The 24,810-nt window shown below is 43.2% G+C and overlaps 1 protein-coding gene across 2 annotated transcripts in view; it reads left to right on the forward strand.

Annotated features, from left to right (window-relative positions):
- The window catches only part of SLC1A2 (solute carrier family 1 member 2), an 85,245-nt gene that overhangs the window by 36,029 nt on the left and 24,406 nt on the right, over positions 1 to 24,810 (forward strand). For both annotated transcript variants that reach the window (XM_081891712.1, XM_081891711.1), the window contains exons 2-4: positions 17,785 to 17,924; positions 23,356 to 23,508; positions 24,205 to 24,455. In XM_081891712.1, the coding sequence (XP_081747838.1) occupies positions 17,785 to 17,924; positions 23,356 to 23,508; positions 24,205 to 24,455 (544 nt within the window). The remainder of the gene's footprint in view (positions 1 to 17,784; positions 17,925 to 23,355; positions 23,509 to 24,204; positions 24,456 to 24,810) is intronic.

Genomic DNA, 24,810 nt, shown 5'->3' on the forward strand with positions numbered 1-24,810 from the left:
CTGCACTGCTTTGAAGTTCACATTGTACTTCACACCTGAAAAACTGGTTGTGACCTACAAGCTGAAGACAGCAGACCACCTAATAATAATAATAATAATAATAATAATAATAATAATAATAATAATAATATGGTTTAAGGGAGTCTACAAGGCACTGAAGGAAAGTTCTCTTGTGGGCTGGCTTCCTAGAACTGACAAAAATGTAACCTAAAGGCCACAAAACGTTGCTGCAGATCACAAGTTGTGCAGTACCTATTTTACATTGTGTCATCACTTCTGCTGTTTGCATTAGGCTTGCCAGCATTCCCTGAACTGGTGTCCTCCAGATGTTTGGGACTACAACCCCACCATCCCCAAGCAATTGGCCATGGCTAAGGAGAGTTATTGACCGAAACATTGGTGGAACCAATGGTGTAGCATACGGGGGGGCAGTGGGGCCATTGCCCCAAGCACACAATCGTGGGGGGACAGGAATGGATGAACCAGGCATCCCTACAGAGATCCCAATGGCGCACCCTCTGCACCCCGCCCCTGCCTGGTATGCAACCGCCCACCTGGTGGCAACGAGGGCTGGGGAGTGGAGGGTGAAGATCACCCTCTGCACACCATCCCTGACTGCCACACGAGTGCTTGCCCAGCAGGAGGGCCAGGTGAGTGGAGAGGCTGCTCTTCACCCTCCACTCCCTAGCCCTCTCTGTCGACGGGGGGGGGGGGGCAGAGAAGTGAGGATAAGCAGCTGTGGCAGTGTCTTCCAAATTCTGGGGAGATCATGTGAGAGGCCCATGAGATCTCGCTGGAACCTGGAAACCGCTTCCACAGCTGCACGACCCAGCAAGTGAGGCTTTGGCAGCGATGCAGGCTGGTACCTTGCCACTCAAAGAAAATAAGGAGATAGGGTACTGCTTGGACAGTCTGGACTGGATTGTAGGGATAGCTATATGAGCTCTGACTTCCTCCAGACTACCTTTGTTCATAGTCTGTGTAATGCTGCCGTACCTTTTTTAAAAAAAGAACCTTTCCCAAGTAATCCCATCTGTGTGGCCCACTGCTATGGAGCAAAGCCCCTCTAATTATATCTAATTGTGTTCGTGGATTTCCCACCTTTTATTTGAAGCACACCTAAAAGCTTCGATCCAGCAGCTTAAAGGGGACACAGGTAAGCATCAGGATGCTAATGAGGAGATACATCTGTATTTAAATGGTCGACACATCTGGAAAATTGCTGCTGTGTGCTGACATTCTTTACTGCATTGAGGTAAATGCAATTGCAGCCATCGTAGACACTATGTCTACTAGAGTGTCTCATTTCTGTGTGCATATCACAAAACATTGGAAGATGACTGTGGTTGCCTTTAGAAATGGGTGTGAATTACGGTAGTCTGACTTTGAATGGCATGGCTTTGATATAGCATCAGCAGCTTGATAACTGTGCAAACATAATAGGGAGACTTCTCTGTGGCAGCACAAATGACTCCCATGGTTCAGTGATGCTCTTTTTAAAAGTCCATAGATGGTTTAATTAGCCAAAGGCCTGGGAGAAGAGGAATATTTTTGACTGGCACCTAAAGATATGTGACAAAGGCACCAAGCGAGCTTCTCTGGGGAGAGCCCCTGTTGAAACGGCCCATTCATTTGCAAGTACCATCTAGGCTTCTCATGTAGGGGGCACACAAAGAAGGACCCCAGATGATAATCATAGGGTCCAGGTTGGTTCATATGGGGAGAGGTGGTCTTTGAGGTATTGCGGTCCTGAGCTGTTTAAGGCTTTATTGGTTAAAACCAGCACTTTGAATTGGGCTGGAAACTAACTGGCAGCCAGTGTAGTTGGTCTAGGTGTTATAAGCTCAATCTGTCTTGCCCCAGTGAGCAACCTGGCCACCAGATTTTCCACCTGCTGAAGTTTCCGAACCACCATCAGATGCAGGCCCACGTATACCACATTGCAGTAATCTAGCCTAGAGCTTGTCAGAGCATAAATGACAGCCCAGCACACCCACTGCCACAGCTGCAGATGTAAAGGAAAAGTTGAGTTAATTGTCGTGCAAAGAGGAAGATATGGAGTTTCTTTCAACTTTTCTAAACTATGGCTTGAGGAAGCTCAAAACTTGTTGGTATTTCAATAAAGAATTTTTTCATCCAAAAAAAAAACCCCTAAAAAAAACTTGTTGGTCCAAAAAATAAATGTGTGCACCATGGGGAATAATAGCACTACAGAGCATTTTCCGAGTGTCTGATAATCATTTATATCCTGAGTGTTGTGGTGTGTATGTGTGTGTGTGTGTGTGCGTGCGTTTTAGTGGAGTTCAGCTCCATGTATTGAATAAGTAGAGAGGCCTCTTACAGCCTATTTATCTCATAGGCTTACATAATAGCCAGGGGAGAATGACCCTCATCACTTAGGTCTAGCATCAGACACCAACTGATGTAAGAGAAAATTCCAGATCTAATCACACCCAGTCTTCATGCCAGAAGGAAGGATCGGCGCAATATGGTCTTCTAAAGGACAATGGAGGATTAAGAGGAATACTGAGGTGAGAGACCCTAGGGAGTCTCCTCTGCCTTACACTTACTGTAATTAACACACTAGCTAATTTGATCCTGCCTTTTAATTTGCACACAGTCTCACACTGTTGTTCTAAGCTAATGGAAACTGATGGGACAGAACTGTAGACTGATAATAAGATACCAGCGGGAAGTTTTGGAGGGCCTTAGCAGTGTGCTGAATGATCTAATAGAAACAGGTGAAGCATGCTTCAAATAAAAGGCAGGAAGTCCATGAATACAATTAAATATAATTAGATGGGTTATGCCCCATAGTATGTGATATCACAAAGCTAACAGAGGCGGACTTTTTTATGCATTGTGAAGAAGACACCTAGCTGGTTCTCTCTTAGTTAAAAGGGCACATACAAGAAAAGGTGGGCCCTGTCAATCTAGTGTGGGGCTCCTGGTCCCATGAAGGATTCCTCCTTCTGCCATATTGCTTGAGGCAGTGGGCAACACAGATGGCCACTCAAAGAAAACAAGCAGGTAGGGTAATAGGATTTCTGCTTGGACAGTCTGCACTGAATTGTAGGGATAGCCATACGAGCTCTGGATTCCTCCAAATTACCTTTGCTCATAGGCTGCCCTACCTTTTTTTTAACCTTTCCCCAATAATCCCGTTTTTCATGCACTCATGTTTCCACTTTATTTATTTTGTTATAGCTGTGACAACTTGGAACTTGTTCATTATAAATTAAGAAACCAGGAAAGGAAATAAAGGAGGGTGGGCCGTAGCCCAGTGGCTACGGAGATGGGTCGGCCATGGAAAGTGTCCTGTACCAATCTTGGGCCTTGACTCAATCATGGTTTCCCCTTGTAGGTTTAGGTATCTTACTCTCCCTCAGCCTTTCCCACTCCCACCTCTAATGTGGCAAGACCACAAGGCTGAGTAAGGATTACTGAGATGGTATGTGTTCTTTCAGCATTTAATGGAAGCAGAAGAGTTTGGGCCACTGCGTCCCCCAACCCCACCCTGGAGGAACCTGCTGCATGTATTCTGGCTCCCTTCATGACGTAAACTCCTGCACAGTCCAGATTTCACATCACAGAAGAGTCTACACGTATAGAACAAGCTCTCATTTAGAGAACTCCTCCTCTCTCCAAAAGGTGAATGGAGGAGGATGAGGCCAGTAGGACTTGTGGGAGTGGAACTAGCAGTCTTGCTCTCTCACTCCATGTGATTGTTGTGAGGAGGAAACCCAAATATGGCTTATATCTTCATGAAGTTTTATTTTAAACTCTTTTTTTCTATTTATTTTGTGCCATTATAAGTCTATCTATCCATCCGTCTGTCTGTCTGTCTATCCATCTATCCGTCTATGTTGTTAGAAGTTTTAAATGTTAGGGACATGAGGCCAAGAAGGATGTCTGTATAACTGAAAGTAACTTCCCTCACCTATGGAAATGACAGAAGGCAGCAGCTGAGTTATGTGATACTCCAAATCTCTGAATCAACTAACACAAATGGTGTGTCTTATGTCTGAGAAATAAAAACATAAGGAGATTAAAGGGGCATATTGAGTGAGAGACAGAGGAACACAGATTGACCTTGGTTAACTTCGGAAAGCTTCTTTAGAAGAAGAAAAGTATGTTGTACAGTTACAAGTCCAACTCGGTGAGATGGGCTCCCTTTCTAGTGCTGCTTATCAGAAACAGGAGGTATTGGTGTAGCAAATGATCTTATGAAGAAACAGGTGTTTTAAACAGTCTGGATTACCCCCATTAATCTGCTTATCCTGAGTTAACTGAAGAGATTGGCTGCCATGTAGCGTCTAGCTTGATTCACAATCCAATCTTTTATTTATGCATGAGGATAAAAAATGAAGGGAAATGTGCATTTGTGGTACCGCAGTGTATACAGATGCCTGACTTGAAGTTGGGTCAGTTGTATTTGCGTGCATGTGCAGAGGAAGCAATACTGCCATCATTTCCATACATTCTGGGTTTATTCAGCACCTTCGGGGGAAAGTAATGCATGAGCAAACCCTAGCTTTTTTGTCATCAGTGAGTACGGTAGCTATTATTTGGACATGCAGTTGCAATCCATAAGGGAAAAGCAGCTGCTGTGCTAAGTGAAAACTTTTGGTGGCCGTTATCAACTCCTCTCACACCACCCATTTCTGAAAGAAATTACGGACTCCTAAATTAAGCACAACAACTACAGCTGTAGTGTGATATCACAAAGTGGAACAGGCACACTATTAATTTGACCTGCAAAAGCCTCCGGTTGCTAGTCTGGCTGCCAGGTTCCTTTCTCAGCCAAACCTATGTGAATGAAAAAGCTTTGCTGGGATATAAACATATGGAGCCAAAGAGGGGGAATGCAGGTAGGATTCTACCCAGTTGTTCCGTAGGAAGTAAATCTTGTCCCCACTTTCATTGAAAGGATAATGAATTTACAAAAAGGCCATGGGGTGACATATCTGGCATTTATTTTAAAAAGGAATTGGATTCTTGAAGGACAAGTTTTAAAAATATTTGGATGTACCTTAAACTTTCCCTGTTCTCTGTTGCTGCAAATGGGCAGAGCCTATGACTTATGTGTCAATGAATATAAGTCTAAAAATAGCAGTGTCTTGCAGCATCTTAGAAACAAACAAATTTATGATGTCATAAGCTGTTGTGGACCACAGCTCACTATAAGGCATTCATATAACATCTCCATCTGCTTAGAGTGGCCATGTATCCTACCCTACAGAGGACAACCCTCTAGTTAAAGGGCTGTCCTCTATTTGATGGAGTCCTCTTTTTAAAATTCTGTCTGGTCCAAGTCTAGTTTAAAGATAAAGAACCATACAAAGGGAGTTACCCTTAAACATCTGGACATCACCCTGAATGTGATGTCATAGTCATAGTCTTCCCTACAGTGGTGGTGCATGGTGCATAAATTGTGCATAAATTGTAATGATAATTCCTAAACTTTCACCACTACATATAAATACATATATTTGTAGGTACATATTTGAATGTACAAATTTAATGCAAATCTTTGCTTTTTTGGTTCTCTTCTTCATGATGCACACATAATTCAAGCACTGACAGACGTTTAAGCATCTGAAAGACCCGCTAGGCAATTTCTTGTTTCTGGCATAAATTTTAGGAATCTTTACACAATTGTGATGGCTGAAACCTTGGTGTAGTTAAAAAAAAAGGAAGCTCCATTCTCAGAGTCCCAAAACATCTACATGATTTTTTGTTACCTGTGTGATGCCAAACAGAATCCTAAACCCTACCTGAAGCTTTTGTAAAACTGAGAGGCAGAAATTTCTCTCTCCCACAATCACATTGAGAAAACATGGTTAAACCTAGCCGTGTTTCTTCCATGACTACGGAGGGGAAAGACATGATTTAACAACGTCAAGGCCTTAGTCATAAAACACAATTGCTGGAGTGTTTAAAATATTCAGAGAGCAGTAAGCATTAACAACACCAGACTTCATCTTATAAAATTCTGTAATGCAAATTGAAACAAAGTGCTCCATCCTAGATCCTTTTAAAGGTTAAGTGGCTGTGGCAAGAAGTGTTAAAATTGTGCATAAAGTGACATTTTCTAAAAATAAATATTTAGAGCGTGGGCATTTTTATTATTAAGACCTAATCAGTCTTCTAGAAAGTTGCTTTTTATGGCAGAAAAGCAGGGTTCTGAGAACCCCAGATTCTGGGCACTATCCCATTCAAAAGCTTCTAGTACTGGAAGTCACCATAACAGGAAAAGCAGGGCACAATCCACTCAGGATTACTGTACAGCCCTAAAGAAGCCTGCTCAAAAGTATGTCCCATTTAGTTCAATTGGACTTATTCCCAAGTATAACACAATGGGCTTAAGCACTTTGCAGTGCCATTGATATCAGTGTTAAGAATGTGATTTAAATCACCACAGCTGAAATGTTTGGCACTTCAAAGCACAGAACTTCAGTGAGATGATGCCCAAACACTATGGCATAAATGGAGAACTCCCAGCATGGAACTGAATATTTTCTGGATATTTTTTGCTCACAGCATGATTATTGATGTAACCTAATTATCACATTTTTAATCTGCCTTAGTCATGAATCAGAGTTTTGAATAGGATACATTTTGCTCCTTAAACTTTTGTCATGAAGTCACTATGAATGCAAGGTCTTCTGAATTTGATAGACTACATCTGACACATGGCTGACTTTGAAGAGAATGCACCTTTTGTTAAGTACTAATGATAAGCAAATAATAATAATAATAATAATAATAATAATAATAATAATAATAATAATTTATTATTTATACCCCGCCCATCTGACTGGGCCTCCCCAGCCACTCTGGGCGGCTTCCATAAAAACCAAAAATACAGTAAAATCACACGTTAAAAACTTCCCTGAACAGGGCTGCCTTAAGATGTCTTCTGAATGTCAGGTAGTTGTTTATCGCTTTGACATCTGCTGGAAGGGCGTTCCACAGGGTGGGCGCCACTACCGAGAAGGCCCTCTGTCTGGTTCCCTGTAGCTTTGCTTCTCGCAATGAGGGAACCGCCAGAAGGCCCTCGGCGCTGGACCTCAGCGTCCGGGCAGAATGATGGGGGTGGAGACACTCCTTCAGGTATACTGGACCGAGGCCGTTTAGGGCTTTAAAGGTCAGCACCAGCACTTTGAATTGTGCTCGGAAACATACTGGGAGCCAATGTAGGTCTTTCAAGACCGGTGTTATATGGTCTCGGCGGTCGCTCCCAGTCACCAGTCTAGCTGCCGCATTCTGGATTAGTTGTAGTTTCCGAGTCACCTTCAAAGGTAGCCCCACGTAGAGTGCATTGCAGTAGTCCAAGCGGGAGATAACCAGAGCATGCACCACTCTGGCGAGACAGTCCGCAGGCAGATAGGGTCTCAGCCTACGTACCAGATGGAGCTGGTAAACAGCTGCCCTGGACACAGATTTAACCTGTGCCTCCATGGACAGCTGTGAGTCCAAAATGACTCCCAGGCTGCGCACCTGGTCCTTCAGGGGCACAGTTACCCCATTCAGGACCAGGGAATCCTCCACACCTGCCTGCCTCCTGTCCCCCAGAAACAGTACTTCTGTCTTGTCAGGATTCAACCTCAATCTATTAGCCGCCATCCATCCTCCAACCGCCTCCAGACACGCACACAGGACCTTCACTGCCCTCACTGGTTCTGATTTAAAAGAGAGGTAGAGCTGGGTATCATCTGCATACTGATGAACACCCAGCCCAAACCTCCTGATGATCTCTCCCAGTGGCTGCATGTAGATGTTGAAAAGCATGGGGGAGAGGACAGAACCCTGAGGCACCCCACAAGTGAGAGCCCAGGGGTCTGAACACTCACCCCCACCACCACTTTCTGAACACGGCCCAGGAGGAAGGAGCGGAACCACTGTATGACAGTGCCCCCAGCCCCCAGCCCCTCAAGACGGTTCAGAAGGATGTTATGGTCGATGGTATCAAACGCCGCTGAGAGATCCAGCAGAACTAGGAAACAGCTCTCACCTTTGTCCCTAGCCCGCCGGAGATCATCAACCAGTGCGACCAAGGCAGTTTCAGTCCCATGATGAGGCCTGAATCCCGACTGGAATTATTATTTAAAACATGTGCAAACCCCCTTTTAATAAAACTTTTTAAAATTGCAGCTCATAATGATGATTTCAGACTTTTGCTTGCAATTTTAAAATAGTGTTACAAAATAAATAGACAGCAAAAGGGCTTTCTAAATGCTCTTTCAAAATCATGATGATGATGAGACGTTTTAGAGCACATTACTCACATGCTCTGGGATGAAGACCCAAGAATGTTATGGGACTAACAAATGGTCACAACTTAAAGTGATCTACAATGAGATAAATATCTCTGCAGGAGCCTTAATTCAACCCAAAAGGTGTGGACTCCTAACTCTTAAAAGGAGAACTGGGATGACCTTGTGTCTACCTTAAATGAGAAAATCCATCCTGGCTCCAAGAAGATGGACTTTTGGCCTCATGCAGGAGAGATCTTCCTAACAATGGTAACTTCAAGACTAGATTACTGCCCCATACTTTTTGTGTGGCTTCCCTTACAGCTGGTCCAAAATGTCAGCCTTCCATGTCATCTCTCACACTCCAAGCCTTGGGAGCAGACTGTAAGGGGGACAGGGAATCAGCAAAAGGGGCTCCCCTTTCTATTCATGAAAGTCTCTGTTCTGATGGATTAAATGATTACTTCTGAATGGAAGGGGAGCACTGAATACAACTTCAAGCCATTCAAGGGGTGTTGGTTAAGCTTCAAGAATGCTTGAAAGAAACTGATTGATCCATTCCAGGCTGGGTCTGGGGCCAGTTTGGCACTGAAACCACCTTGGTAAATGACATTTGTTGAGGGAGAGATCATTTCTTAGGAGAGAGATGTGGGGTCTGCAACCTTGCTCATTCTCCTTGAATGAGTGGTTTCCAGTACCATTGACTTTCTCCTTGAGTGGCTTTCAATACCACTCAATACTTGTGGAATGTGACAGGGAGGCGAGGGTCAGAGGCATTGTACTTCGGTTGTTCCGTACCTACCTCAATAATAGTTTCCAGAGAGTAGTTATAATAATAAACTGAGGTGGAATCTTGAAAAGGGAGAGATGTTATGTGTTCCAAGTTCTCAAGTCTGGGAGGTGGGGAGATATCCTGTTCATGATCCAAAGGCAAGGTCAGGCAGAAGTCCATGAGCAATGCTTTATGGTGAAGGATAGGTAATAAATCAAATTAATAATAATAATAATAATTGTAGATGGGTGCCTGTGAAAAATCAGCATTGGAATTAAAGCCTACTGTGTAAATACATGAACACCGTCGTCAATAAGTTCTTTAATCACCCTATGCAGCCTTTTAGCCCTTGCCTTTAAGTTCTGCCTTGTGACTCTCCATTTCATCCTAGATTATGTTTATATAATGCACTTTAGAATCTGAAAGAGAAAACACGCAGTCAAAGAGAACATTTCTGAAGTTGAGAATATTATGCAATTTGTCATTTTTGAGATGACTGAGGATAATTCCAGCTAAAAATCGGGGCAAAGAATTTACTCTTCAATCTACAACAACACTGTTAAGCGCTGTTCAGTGTAAACACAAGACTTCTAAATTTTTAAACATACTTGGCTGGGCGTGGGAATCAGGGAGAACAAATGAATGTTGACTGGAACAGGGCCTTGAACTCTTCTGTGTTCATCTCTCTTTGGTTATATTGAAAGAATCTCCCATTGGGACAAAAGTGTTGGCAGCAACTAGAGATAGGGGACAATTAATGTCCCCAGAAATGCCTCTCTCCATATTCCAGTCCTGATCAAGATTCTGTAAAAGTTGGGCAAAAACATATCCCCAGCCATCCATTGTTGAAATAACAGCTGGAAGCTCCCAGGTTGTTACCTTATATGTCCAATGGGCCAGAGAATGGGAACGTGTGACTTCCTTGTCCAGGGCTTCTGTTGACAAGCACTCATTAGTTGAATCCTACTCATTGGTCTTCAAAAGGCATTTAAAGACCATTACTGTCTCCAGCTCATCAATTACCTGAGAGAAGGCATTTCAGAGAGTGGGTACTATCACTTTTGTATTGCTACCAAGTGACAACATGACAAATATATACGGTACTTGTTGTTGATGTTCAGTGTATATATGGTATATATATATTTCTGATTTCAGACACATCTGAGGAAGGCTGAGTATAAAAATAGCACACCTGGGTAACCTATTTAGTTTGCTGCTCGGTTCATTTCACATACACACCAGGGGGCCTTGAGGCTTCCTTTCAATCTTTTTTATAGCAGTGCATTCAATTATCAGTGTGTGAAGGATAGGATTCTATTGGGTTGAGAGTGGGGGCAGGGAAGGAGGGGTAAAGAGGAACCCTGAAAAAGAAGGTTGCTGTTAAACTATGGAAGGAACCAGGAAAAATGCTTTACTCTAGATGAGAAGAATTGGATCGGTTTTTCAAAGCTTCCCTCTGCAAAAAGCCTTTTTGGTTCCACCAGATGGCATGCACTCATCAAATCAGGCTGCACTGTGATCATATATACTTGCTCCAAGAAACAGCTGTCAAAAAGGATAAAGCCGTACATACTAAGCTTTAGGACCTAAAATAATTTGTCACAAGAGATTCTATTATGCTACACTTGATTTCTGTAATCCTTTTAACATCTCACAGAAAGGTAGCACATCCTCAAAAATGAAGGGCTTTAGGGTGGGGGTTGTTTTGCTTTCATCGTCTAGTATCCAAATGGCTCTTAATGGGATTGCTCCTTCTAACTAATGAAAGCAGGCTACGCCTAATGACTCTGTAAGGGAGATGCTGCCTGGTAAGAAATCACAGTGATGATAACAACCCTAATTAGAATTGTTGGGGTTTTTCTTGAGGGGAAGGTATTAAGTATGAAGGCAGGAGAGAGAGAGAGAGAGAGAGAGAGAGAGAGAGAGAGAGAGAGAGAGAGAGAGAGAGAGAGAGAGAGAGAGAGAATAATTTAGGAAATAAGATGTGTTAATGACATGGAGCTGTAGGATCAGGCAGGATAAGTGTGCTTAAGTATGGCACTCAGTATTGTACTATTACAATCATTCCATTAGTGCAAGCATTTCTCCTTACTAGACGGGATAATCTCCTTTCACCTCCTCTGGTATACTGTTCTGGGGGTTCTCCTGGACACACTCGCATCCCAAGCCAATTTGGGGTGGGGGTGCACAGGGGGGAAAGAGGAAGAAAGGTACAGTTGCACTAGCGAGGCTCATTGCAGTAGCTCTCACTAGCGCTAGTACAACAGTTTCATTGAATCTGGCCCTAAGGCAGCAGTCTTGGACCCCAGCCTTCACCAACCTGGTTCCTTTCATATGTTTTGGACTAGAACTCCGGGCCAGGGCTGATGGGAGATGTAGTCCAAAAACATTTGGAAGTAACCAGGTTGGTGAAGGCTGCTATGCCCACTTCCCTGGGAGAAAGCACCACTGAACTTAGTGGGACTTAGTTCTGAGTATACATGTGGAGGACTGCATTGCTAAGATGCTTCACTCAAAGCCCAAGTTAGGTAATATGGGTCAAGCAACCACATCCCTAGGGATTGCTGCAGTTGCCTCTTGAGCTCACCTTACCTCTGTGCCTTAATTATAATACTGAACTGAGATAAGTGCACGGTCAGTTCCATTAGGAATCAATTTTCCTTATCCGCAGCTGCCTTGGAATGCAGCCTCACCTGTGGCCAATTGATCTGTCCTGAGTTCTCTGCTTCTAGCCTAGTTAGGAACCCTTACAACGAAGCAGGAAGATACTGCTGACAGTCTGGTCTACTAGGGCAGGTAGGACAAAGTTATATTCTGTTACTCTTTGTCCCTCCCTGAAACTGTAATCTGCCTGATTGGTTGGCCTGTTTGGTCTTTTGCACAGTTTCTCTAGGCCCAGCACAAACTTGAAACATGGGAGTGGGTGGGCCTGAAAGTTCAACACACACATGACTTAGAGTGCTTCTGAATTGTTAGGAGAAATTCAAGCACAAACCAGAAATTTAGGTTTGCCCAGTTAAAGTGGATTAAAGCAACCAGTCACCCTAGCACACAGTTGTTGTTTTTAAGGTGCACACATGGCAGCTAAGAGCATAACAAGGAGATCCACTGAAAAGTGTGGGTGAATGAATGTTTAATGGTAAGGTGTATAAGCACCCCACAAGCAAATCAGGATGAATGGTCATTGTATAACTGCTGTGTAAACCAATCAGAAGATGCTAAATAAAGACTGGACATAGTCTAACTACCACATAAGATTTGTGCAAGCAAATCAGGACAAATGCTCAATGAACAGGTTTTCTCGAGGAATCCTCAAATGTGCATGCTAACCCATGGGACAGTGATGGGACTGGGAAGAAATGGATGCCATCATGGTGGGGGTGGAGATGTATTCTGGAAGTCCCTGACAACATGCTTTGCCCCTCTTCATGCAAATGATGCACAAAGGGGGCCTGTGTTTGTCCTTATGAAACCTGAAGCAGTGATTTCACTGAAATGGCACCAATGTGTAAAAATGCAACATTGTATTCCATGTGAAAAGCGCAACTATTGCACAGATGTTCAAGATTGCTATCAAGGATCAGACTAGTAGACTATTGTGAGTCAGAGAAACCCAAATTAGAAATTGTATCAGTGCCAATCCATTCAAATTAACCTTGGTAAACAAATATTGCCTAGCTGAAACCAGTGATGCTATGAGGGACTTAGGAGTCAAAATCAGGCCACAGGCTTATAACGTTAGTCTAATATACACAACTGGAAGTAATGTATATGAAAGGGATGATGTTCAATAACTGCTTGACACAGCAAAGGCAATCTAGATTTCCTTGGATTCACAATCATCCTGACTAGCAATTCAGCACCACAACAACCGTGCTGGTAGGCTGGCCATCATTTTATCTTCTCTGCCATGTCTGGACCACACAGCCTAGCATTTCATACAGGGATAGCCCCAGGGATGAGAAGGCTGTAGGCAAAGTGGCATCTAGATTCTCCTCTGTTGGTCTGCTCTATCAGGCCTGCTTGGTGGCTGCAGCACTCTGGTCAGTACTGGAAGCAGGATCAAGTGCCTGAGTCTTTCTGCATTTTAACTTCCCACAATGCTCCAGAGTGATACTGCATCAGGGAGATTGTAGGAAATTAATATGTCAGTGAAATCCAACCACCCAGCACTGCAAAGAGCAGGCATAGACAAACTCGGCCCTCCAGATGTTTTGGAACTACAACTCCCATCATCCCTTGCTAACAGGACCAGTGGTGAGGGATGATGGGAGTTGTAGTCCCAAAACATCTGGAGAGCTGAGTTTGCCTATGCCTGGGAAAGAGCATCAAGCAATTTTCTTTTTTTAATGTGGGGCTCAGGGCAAGTGGCAGCAGTAGGTCCTGCTGGAGCACTGGGGCCATAGCAATTTCCCATTGTTGGGTACCCAGCAAGTATTGATACCCACCCTGAATTCATAGGCCCTGGCTCTCTCCACACTCACCATTTGAACGAGCACTTGCTATATATCTATGTATTATAAGATCTCTATCCGATCAATCAATCAATCAATCATTAGATAGAAAGTCAATAATATATACCTTGTGTGCAGATCCAGTAGTTTAACCTATGCATGTTTCATTAGACATATGTGTCATTTGAAACACAGAAGCTCTCACGGAGTAAGCGAATGGGCCAAACAAATAATCTCAGTATTTATCTTGGCTTTAGTTGAGCTAGCAGAGGGGGGAGCATTTGGATAGGTTTCTATTCTGCAGCTAAGAATCTCCTGGCAGCATCTATGAGAAGCACAGACAACAGCAGCCAAGGAAAGAACAGTGGAAACATGCTTAAATCCCATGTAATAAAATGCAGATGTATGAGAAGAATCTTGAGCAGTCGTTACTTCATAGTTCATATTTATTCCAAGTCACTGCTAGGAATGGCTACCCCTCGAAAGGATGCCTTCCTCTTATGTTTTGCTGTCCTTATTAATGGATCTGAACTGTTCACACATGGATCTAAGATTCACCAGAATGCTGGAGTGCTACAAGTCAAGGTCATTTGGGCAAATACAGTACTGTATTTGTCTTTTTCTTGGTAGGCGAAGGCAGAACTTCAATACTTGAGCCATCTGGTGCTACAGCTCACATACTCAATGACCGGTGTGCAGTGGACCTCACCAAGTTCTGCATTTTTTCAGTGGGGTTTTAATATAGATTTTGTTTGAGGTGGTTGTGGAAGAACCTAATCAAGACTTGAACTTGATCAGCATATTCCACATTGGAGCACATTCTCGTTCCAAAATTGTTTAAAATAGCTGCATTGTTTTTGATACTGATGATAAAAGGATAGATAAACAATGGTGCTTTTCACGTTGCACAAATAGTTTTAACTCATGTGTCCATGATGGTCAGTCTTAGGGATGAAAAACCTTCTCTCATTAGTTTATTCATCTTCTCCAAGGCATATGCTCAAAGTCCACTATTTTACCCAAAGTGTATCAGTTTCCTTGTGAAACGTTACCATTTCACTGGAGGCAATTTACAGCAGACAAGTTTCTTCCAACTACGATATAAACATATCTGGCATAGGAGATGTAGTGAAATGAAGAAGGAACAGGCTTAGAGTTCATTTGCTTTGCAGATTACAACCCTCGTCTCCAATTTATGTTTTTCCCATCAGTATTAAGATGGGATGATGGCCATTTCTTTTTTGTTGGCAATAGCAATGAGTAGCAATAGCAATGAGTACACTCATAGAAGTTACGATTTTTATCTTTATTTCCTTCCATGTTGGTTTATATTAAAATCAATATAGTGGAGCACAACCTTGCTTTTGTTTCTTCTCTGTGGCTTCTGTTACCATTGACTATGATATCCTCCTGGCTCCATGGAATGGAAATTGTGGCCCTTGTGTTACAGTAGTTCTGTTCCTATCTAAGGGACCAAGTCCAGAGAGTAGCACTTGGGGAGTACTTTTTGGGCCCCACGCAGTTACTACCCTCAATTCTGTTTAGTATCTGCATGAAGGTGCTGAGAATTGTCACCAGGAGTTTGAAGCAAGGTGTCGCTCTATTTCATCACAACCTCTGGATCAGGAGAGGCAGGGTGCAATGTTGGGATGGATGAGGGGAAATTGGCAGGGCTTGACTCCTGGTAAGATGGGTGGGTGAGGGGGTCCCATGTTCAAGAAGTTGGTCAGTTGTGTGCCCTCAACACGGTTGCAATTGCCCTGAAGGAGCAGATATGCAGTTTGGTAGTGGTTTTGGATTCTTCTCTGTCACTGGAGGCCCAGGTAGCCTCAGTGGCGAGAATTGCCTTTTAGCAGCCAGCCACTGACCTGCAATCCGCCGCATGTAACAAAAATGTCCAAAATGTTCATAAACTTGCCTGTTGCAGCTGAACTAGAGCTCAATGCTTCACCAGATTCTGAGTAAATATAGACAACCGTTTAGCAACCAATTCGTGTCCCTGAGAAGCAACCATCTAGAAAGGTTATTAAGAAAAAGTCTTCTTTGAAAGAAAAGGATGCCAGAATTTATTGCCCCTGACAAAGTTATTAAACCAAATATTGTTTTAATTATGAACACTTCAGTGCTGCTATTCTACCCTGAGTTTCCACCCCCCAAATGTATATTGTGCTTACTTACTTACCTTAGCCCCGTGGGCTGAAATCCCCAGAAAAGCAGCCACAGTGTTTCTGTATCTTTTCTGCAATTCATTGACCTAATACAGTTTCTTTGGAGACTTGGACATTTGCAGTTGCAACTAATACAAGATTCTGAACGAAAGAATTTTGATACCATGGTTCTAAAATCAAAGAATCCTCTTTCAAAATGCAGGCTCATTTAAACAAGACAAATGTCCAGGAAAACAATGATGTGTGAATGGTTCAACAGCACATACAAAATGAAGATGGTGCTGACAGAAATGAATCCACATTTTACAAGGCATATTGTGGGGGGGGGGGGGAGACAGCTTGCTTAGGCTAAATGTTGTCACATATGCATTTGGAAATTGTGAAGAGTGTACTGTGTGACTTTATTTCCAGGATGATAAACTTCCCAAGCCACGTTGCTGGACACTCATGGAGAAGTGATTCAGTGCCCCTTGAATTAGAACAGAGATCTGAATATGGATTTTCTGATTCTCAATAAATTTCTGCAGAAAGGGTCAAGTTGCTAGGCTTTAGGGAGTTAAACATCATAGAAACAAAGTCACAAGATAGTCTTCACATTTTCCAAATGCAAACTTTTTTTGTGAAAGCATGTTTTTCTTCACTTCCAAGCCATTTCATGGAGGGCAGACAGTCATCATCATCCTGCTCAAATCCTGGTGATTCTTATCTCATGAGTTGCACAATGGAAAAGAACAACCTTAACATGAATAGACAAACAAAAACTGATTTGTCTTTGATGTCCCCTTATGCTTCATCTCCTTCCTTTTATGCAGACGTTTCTTTTATTCAGGGTGTTTTGTTTTCTTATGTATGGTGTGGAGAGAAAAGTTCTCTCATTGTTCTAGATCTGGAAGCTGAATGCTGGAAAAGTCAGGAACCACAATCCTTGTCTTTGTGTGAAGCAGTCTCTTTCCCATCCATGTTCATTCTTGGGTATTGGTATTTAGGCAACACGTTTTCTGTTGAACCTCAGTTAATGTAAGCAGCTCTGACGCAGCAATGTTCAGATGTGTTGGCCGACAGAGACACAGAGATGCAATCTATAATAAGTTGAGCCTGAGCTGTAAACAACTCGTGAAATACTTCAGTTATCACATAAAGTAGAATTGTTGGGCGCGCAAGCCTTATGCTTGATTTTGAGGCTCATTAAAAGTTTTTGGTCTCATTAAAGTACATATTTCAATCTCATTAAAAAGTTAACGTTTGGGGCTGGCAGCTGTGATGAGGCAGATGGCACCATAAAAAGAAAAAAGAAAAGAGAAGGCTATACCTCAGATTCTGAAGAACGTGGTTAAAGAGCTACTTTGAATCACGCCAAGCTGGCTCCACATCACTCAAGCAGGAAGTCTTTAGCTTCAATGCAGTGGCTGAATTGAAAGACTTAGGAATTGGGAGAACTCCGGAAGAGAAGCACTGCTCTCACCCAACTATCTATGCATTCTTCTGATTCTTTCTGGCTTTTTGAACAGTACTTCCTTTTTCTTTTCTTCAGTGAACATTTTCTCTGGTTGTTTGCTGTGTCCCAAATGCTTTGCTGTGGAGATCCGATTTGTTCAGTCCCTCCTAATGTTTCCATTTGCTTTTCCAAACTGGTTTCTGTCAGTGTTTATATAGGCATGTTCATTTCCCCCCTCCAATTTCTCTCATTTTAAGAAATTTTCTCCGATTTCTTGTATTTGATTTTTTTTTAGATCAGTGGCAAGTGGTGTCTGCCACTGTCCTCGGATATCAGTGTCCTCTAAGTCCCTCCAGCCAGAATGGCCAATGATAAGAGTTGTACTCTAAGAAGATCTTCTGGGCCAGAGGTTCAACACTCCTGTTTAGATTTTAAACACATGGAGAAGACTTTATCTTAGTTTTAAATTTCTGTGCAGAATATAGTTGTGTTAGCCATATAATAAGTAATAATATTTTAGCTCCTGTATTTAATATTTTAGCTTCCAAGGAAGGAAACCTACAAATAATTTTGTAACACTAAGAAGTCATGGTGAACAACATGATAGTAAACTGGTTGATTTCTCCTTTGTGACAACATAAAGTCTTGCATACTCCAACCTTACAGTGTCTTAATTTCCCCTGCTTCTTTTATTTAGTGCCAACAACATGCCAAAGCAGGTAGAAGTGCGAATGCATGAAAGCCACCTGAGTCCAGTGGAGGTTCGGAAGAAGAACATATGTGTGCGGCTCTGCCTTTCGCTCAGAAAAAATCTGCTCCTTTCACTTACTGTATTTGGTAAGTAAAATTCTCTGGTTCATAAATGTAATTCTTTTTTGCAGCTGGATTGTTTCCTCTTATAATCCTATACAGTGGTACCTTGGGTTACAGATGCTTCAGGTTACAAACACTTCAGGTTACAGACTCCGCTAACCCGGAAGTAGTATCTCAGGTTAAGAACTTTGCCCCAGGATGAGAACAGAAATTGTGTGGCAGCAGCGGGAGGCCCCATTAGCTAAAGTGGTACCTCAGGTTAAGAACGGACCTGTGGAATGAATTAAGTTCATAACCAGAGGTACCACTGTACCTCCCTTTCTGTTATCATTACAGTAGTGCAGCCAGCAGTGGAGCAAAGCGATCGAGCGTCGGGGGCCGCACATGTATCCTGCTCCCAGGGGCATGGCCAGCTATCTGTGGGGCGGGGCGAACCGGGGCAGAATGCTCTGCGGGGCCTCTGGAATCTGCCTGCCTTCTCCCACTCAGCCGCCCTATAGGTGAGGGGGAGGCAGTGGGTGGACTGTTTGAGCAGTATTGGAGCCTGCGCATGCCCAAGCCACAGTGTCTCTCTCAGGGGAAATGTGTGGCTCGGGCATGCTGCAGGCCCCACGGTGAGTGCCACCCGGCATTTTGCACCCCCCTTAGTGGTGACACCTGGGGCAGACCGCCTCCACCGCACCCCCTTCCTCTGTCCCTGGGCACAGCTAGTTAATTTTGGACCCTGGATGGGAGCTTTAGATGGCTATGTGTATAACTTCAGTTGTGAAGCACACCATTAGCATTTTTCTTTTCCTCTTTGCTCCCACACCTCTGGTGTAGCAGATGTAGAAGCAGTTACGTTAGAGCCAAAAATAAATGGGGGGAGGGAGCAAAAAAAAAAAGTTGGCAAGCCTGGTAAAAAAGAAAGAAATACTCTGAGTGTGTGCAGTTTCAGTTTTTTAATTCACATAAATCTTAGCACCATTGCGAGTAATGAAATAAAATGAGGTATATTGTACTTCTGATGCATTTATTTGGGAATAAACATCATTTTGTGGTAGAAAATCAGGACTATTCCAGTCATAAGGCAGAATAAGACAATTTTCTCCAGTGGTGGGTTTCCCTGGGATGCTTACTTCCCACATTATTACCCGCAACACAAGACAAGGCTCTCCTCCACCACTGTCAATTCCATATTCTCCTTCCTGCCTCACATCACTTTGTGAAAGGACACAGAATAGGTCCTTCTTCAGAACTGAGGCATTCTGGGTGAGATGGCTAGGAGAATGTTTGCACTGCTGCCACAGTTTGGTAGATTTTCTTAAAAATATATTTAAAAAAACATAAATTCAGAGGTTACAAAGCTACCTGATGCAGAAAACTAGGATGGCATTAGCAGGCTTTTGCCCAGAAGGCCAGACTTTGAAGAAGGATCCCCACTGAAAGTGCTGTTGTGGTAGCAGGACCTGTTGAGTTGCTAGCTCAACAACTTAGTTGAATCCAGACCATGGTTTCTAAGTGCCTCATGGACATGGCTGGAAGGGATGTTTGGTGGAGAGAGAATGAACACAATCGAAACTGAGTGTATATGGGGTATGAAAGAAGGATGTCAATCTTTATCTCCATTAATAAGAGATGGAGAGGAGATGCAGATGATTGGTGGCAGGGTAGCCTGCCACAAGCAAGACGTTTAGTTACCATCCAATGCATTCAAGTTAATTATGGTGGACCTCTGTGGAATACTTTTTTTTTTAATGGCAATCTCCCCTAAACCCCATTTTATCACTGTGTTAGGTATTATTCTCCCTGCTGTTCAGTTTTAAGCTGTTAAATTAGGGTAGTTTATTTGTATTGTTTATGCAAAGACTGATTTATTTATTTATTACAATTACTTATTATTAGTTCCTGAATCACTGTTTTCTAATTATTTCTGTTCAAAAATTGTTATATTTGTTAATCTGATATCTTGTGAGCTTCATTGGGATCAATTTTGTGGGAAAGTGGCATACAGTAAGACCAATGATGGTGATGATTAAGTGTCCCAAGGCCATGACAGGATTGGAGATTGGTTGCCTTCTCACTCTCATAGGCCACCAGCTTAACATCACAGCCTAGATGAGCAGCCCTGGAAATACTGGGTGGAATTCAGCATTGCACTAAGGAGATCAACACAAGCATTTTTACTTGCCCAATGGAGTGATCTGCCCTCTCCTCCCTCTGCATGTTGATCAAAGCATTCTCCTAACCCTCCTAAGCAGATTTGGGGTGGGCACAGGGGGACTCATGGTGCTGGCTTTTGCTAGCCCAACAACTTAGTTGAATTTGGCCCATTGATAGAAATGTAAATCCCTGTCCTTGTTTCAGAGGAATCCTATAGTGGAACAGGCATGCTAGGCATCAAAATTCAAATACTTTTTCTGTTCTCTAGGAAATTCAATTTAGTTCATTTCACCAGGGCTGAAGATGGAGGCGAGGGAGAGATCTCTCTTCTGTCAGGAGAAAGGAGGAAGAAAAGAAATTTATCCCTGGTCTTTCCTCCCCTTACAAGCTGCTGATACTTTTTAGCTCGCTCTTTTGCTGTGCACTAGGGACTAGGCCAGTGATACAGTGATCTAGTTTTCTCAGTTGCCTTCTGGGTATCGCAGCTTCCAAATATGGAGCAGTTTGACATTTTAGTGTGGTTCACTGGCTTCATGCCCAGGCTTACTAGATTGTTTTTTCTTTTTTCTTTTAATGTTACAGTACAGTGAGCCTAACAGCCAAACGCATGGCCTTCACAGAGCCTGCCTTTATTCACTTCAGCTTGAATGGACAGCTGTGCTGTTAGAAGAGAAGGCTGTGTAGATAGCCTGAACTAAATATATTCCTGTCCTGAAAGATTTTGAAATGGTGTATTTATTTTGACATCAAGCTTTTGGCTCAGATTGATAGTTGTGAGATATCTGTGAGCCTTTCCCAGCAGGATCCCACAACAATTATTTTTGGTTAGATTAAAGCTGCACCCTGGGAAATCTACACACCACTCTAATGATGGATAGCCCTGTTGTGGAGGCTACTGCATTTTGAGCCTGTGAAGGAGGGGTATAGAAATCACAGGCACAAAATTCAGTTTTTCAGAAATTGACTGAGGGTGCATGAGTTTGCTACCTTATTGAAGCTAAGGGTGCTGCCTGATGGAGTTGTGACTGTATATGTGAGATCAGTGCTCCTCATGCATGCATGAGTTACTGATACCACAATAAAAAAATAAAAAATTGTCCAGTAGCACCTTAGAGACCAAGTAAGTTTGTTCTGGGTATAAGCTTTTGTGTGGGTGCATACACATGAAAGCTCCATACCCAGAACAAACTTAGTTGGTCTCTAAGGTGCTACTGGACAAAAAAAAAAAATCTGACTGCATCAGACCAACATGGCTGCCTACCTGAATCTGATATCACAATGACAGCCCATGTTTTTCCTCATTTCATTCAGATTTAACCGTCTTCTCTATACAAAATCCAATAATATTCAAGGGAGCTTGCCTCATACCAAGTCTGACAATTGATCTATATAACTCAGTACTGTCAACCTGGGGACGCGGGTGGCGCTGTGGGTTAAACCACAGAGCCTAGGACTTGCCATTCAGAAGGTCAGTGGTTCGAATCCCCGTGACGGGGTGAGCTCCTGTTGCTCGGTCCCTGCTCTTGCCAACCTAGCAGTTTGAAAGCACGTCAAAGTGCAAGTAGATAAATAGGTACCACTCCAGTGGGAAGGTAAATGGCGTTTCCGTGCGCTGCTCTGGTTCACCAGAAGCAGCTTAGTCATGCTGGCCACATGACCCGGAAGCTGTACGCCGGCTCCCTCGGCCATTAAAGCAAGATGAGCGCCACAACCCCAGAGTCTGCCATGACTGGACCTAATGGTAAGGGGTCCCTTTACCATCTACTCTGGCTGACAGTGGCTCTCTACCATTCCCAGCCCTACCTGGAAATGGTAGGGATTGAGCTTGGGACAATGATCTTCCACTGAGCTACAATTCTTTCTCCAACTCAATGTTCTGGTCACTGCTAGACCCTGGGGCCATGGCACCCCACTCATCTCCTCTTCATTTCAATGTCCTCTGAGCAATAACACAGGAGGCTGTGAATGAGCCAGGCCATTGGTCCATCTAGCTCAATATTGTTTACACTAACAGGCAGCAGCTCTTCAAGATGTCAGGTGGAGTCTCTCCCAGTTCCTATCTGGAGACAGCAGGGACTTAAACTGAGACCTTTTGAATGCAAAGATACCCTGCCACTGAGCTAAGGCTCTTCCCATCTGGTATTTTCTCATTCACCCCTATTGGAACCATGGCCTAGGAATGGGTATTGCTTTTATTCATGACCGTCATTTTTCCAACTGCTGTGTAAAATCCCTAGAAAATCCCTACATTTTCTGGAAGTCCTCTGTGTATATAGTTAGTTCCTGGGTCAAGGGGAAGTAATTGAAGAGGGAGCTTGCTGTAGAGGTAAGTGAAAGCAGGAAGCCAGGGTCTCCCTGGCTGGAAAAGAAAAAGCTGTTCATGTGACCTTTCATCTCAGATAGCTCCCTTTTTCCTCAGCTCATATAAATAGGCACTGCTGGTTGCTATACAACCTTCTGGTTTAGCCACATTGGAATGCTTGCCATTATGGTTGGACAGAATAATATAAATAGCTATTAGGAGGAAGATGGAATTGGTAATTTTAGGAGGACACTGAAGGCTGAACACCTACCCAGTCACGCAGTGCAATCCTATATGTCCACCCAGAAATAAGCTCCACTGTGTTCAGTTTTCCAGCTGTATATAGGATTGCTTTATCCTCAAGTACCTGGAGGTGATTTCTCTGAGGTGGTCAGAAGTGACTGGTGTCACTCCTTGGGACTGTTAGGATGGAAGGCAGGGAGACCAATAGTAAGTGGAGCCAGAGCCAATAAAAGACAGTCAACTGATTGTAATTTTATCCCTATCCTCCTCACTGCAGATTTCTGGAGGAGAAAGCAGGGTTAGCCAAAGTTGTGTGCCCCTCAGATGTTTTGGACTACAAAACATCAGCCTCAACCAAAATGGCCATTGGAGAGGGATAGTGAGAGTCCACAACATTCAGGGTTAGCCGGGATTTATTGTTGGTGAGCGGACCTGAGGGAAGCCTGCCTCCCTCAGGTCCGCTCACCAAGCCATGTCCCCTTGAGGCCACTGCGGATTAGCTCATTTGAATCAGTGGGCTTGACGGGGACCCGTGAGCCTCTGCAGAGGCCGAGGGGGACGTGCTGCACACAAAATGGACCGTTGCGTCCGGGCAGCAAGGGAGGGAAGGCTGCAACCACCGCTCACCGAGGAGGATCAGTAAGCAGCCATTATTGGCACAGCTAGCTCTGGTCCAAAACTGTGTTTTGACAGGATTATTCTATTATATGGTGAATTGAAACTCAATTACTCAAATCCTTTCTTCTGTGCCCTCCCTTTCTTATCCAGGTGTCATCATGGGCGCATTGTGTGGGGCACTTCTTCGCATGGCAGCACCTATTAATCCTGATGTCATCATGTTGATAGCCTTCCCAGGAGATATCCTGATGCGGATGCTAAAAATGTTGATTCTTCCTTTAATTATCTCAAGCTTAATCACAGGTGAGATCTGTTCTAAACAATTAGAAGGTTAATCTTTTGTGAGAGATTAAGACCTATAGAGTCATGTTCACAGCTTTATACACTCTCATAACAGTGTGTGTGTTCTTCATATTAATGTACCGGCATTAGCCTTGAAAATTGTCTCCAAAACACCACTAAGTAACTCCTTGTGCAAGAGGAACAACTTCTGCTTGTGCAACAGGACTTTCTCCTTCCCCTCACTCTGTGCACTTGCTAAATCTTTTCTGAAGCTCCTCCCAACTCTCCAGAGTTGGAAAAAACTCCAAAGTCCACAGTTGTGTACTACCCTTATTAAGATCAATTGAAAGGATTGCAAAATTTTGGCAAGCTTTTGAGTTTGCCAGAACACTTCATCAGGCAAGATGTTACACAAATATGTTACATCTAGACATCAGGGTTATAAGTCGGGATTTATTTTCTCAAGAAGAGTGAAAGCAGCCATTGATTCTTTATCCCAGAATCTTCAGTGTGTAACCTTATGGATGTAGTACCTAACTCAGCCTGTGATCTCCATCTTAGAACTGTGCGCAAGCTGACCTCGTGGTTTTAATAGCCAGAGTAATTGTTCTACTTTGTTGTTGTTTTCCTCTTCCCATCGCTCCCTGCCTGATGTTTTCATATGCGTCCAAACTGCAGAACAACATCTTTAACTCACCACAATGCATTTTTATACAGGTCTGTCTGGCTTGGATGCCAAGGCTAGCGGTCGGTTAGGTACAAGAGCTATGGTTTACTATATGTCCACGACGATCATTGCTGCTATATTGGGAGTTATTCTGGTCTTAGCCATTCACCCAGGCAATCCAAAGCTCAAGAAACAGCTGGGAGAAGGAAAGAAGAATGACGAAGTGTCCAGCCTTGATGCTTTCTTGGATCTTATCCGAAACTTGTTCCCCGAAAACCTCGTACAAGCATGCTTTCAGCAGGTGAATGTCAAACCTTTGCCTCCCACTAATATCCTGTGTGTGAAAACCATGACACTAAAAAAAGAACTGAAGAAACTAAAAGTAGATTTGCAACTGTAAATTTAGCTTGTTTTATACTTATCAGTACAAAATAACAAATATCAGTGCTTCTACTGAGTTCCTCATTCTTTGCACTGTTCAGTTTGCATTGTAGTTTATTTTAGTGCTTCATTCTTGATAAAAACATTCTTCAGTTTTTTCTTTACTACTCCATATAGCTTCAGAATTTATTTTTGTTTCCCTGCAGCTTTAAAAGTCTGTCTTTTGTGTGGAAGGAGAGGAGAAGCACAGAAATACTTTTGATTTCCATGCCATT

The sequence above is a fragment of the Podarcis melisellensis genome (assembly GCF_964234715.1).
Source record: "Podarcis melisellensis genome assembly, chromosome: 1".
In the NCBI taxonomy this organism is placed as follows: Eukaryota; Metazoa; Chordata; class Lepidosauria; order Squamata; family Lacertidae; genus Podarcis; species Podarcis melisellensis.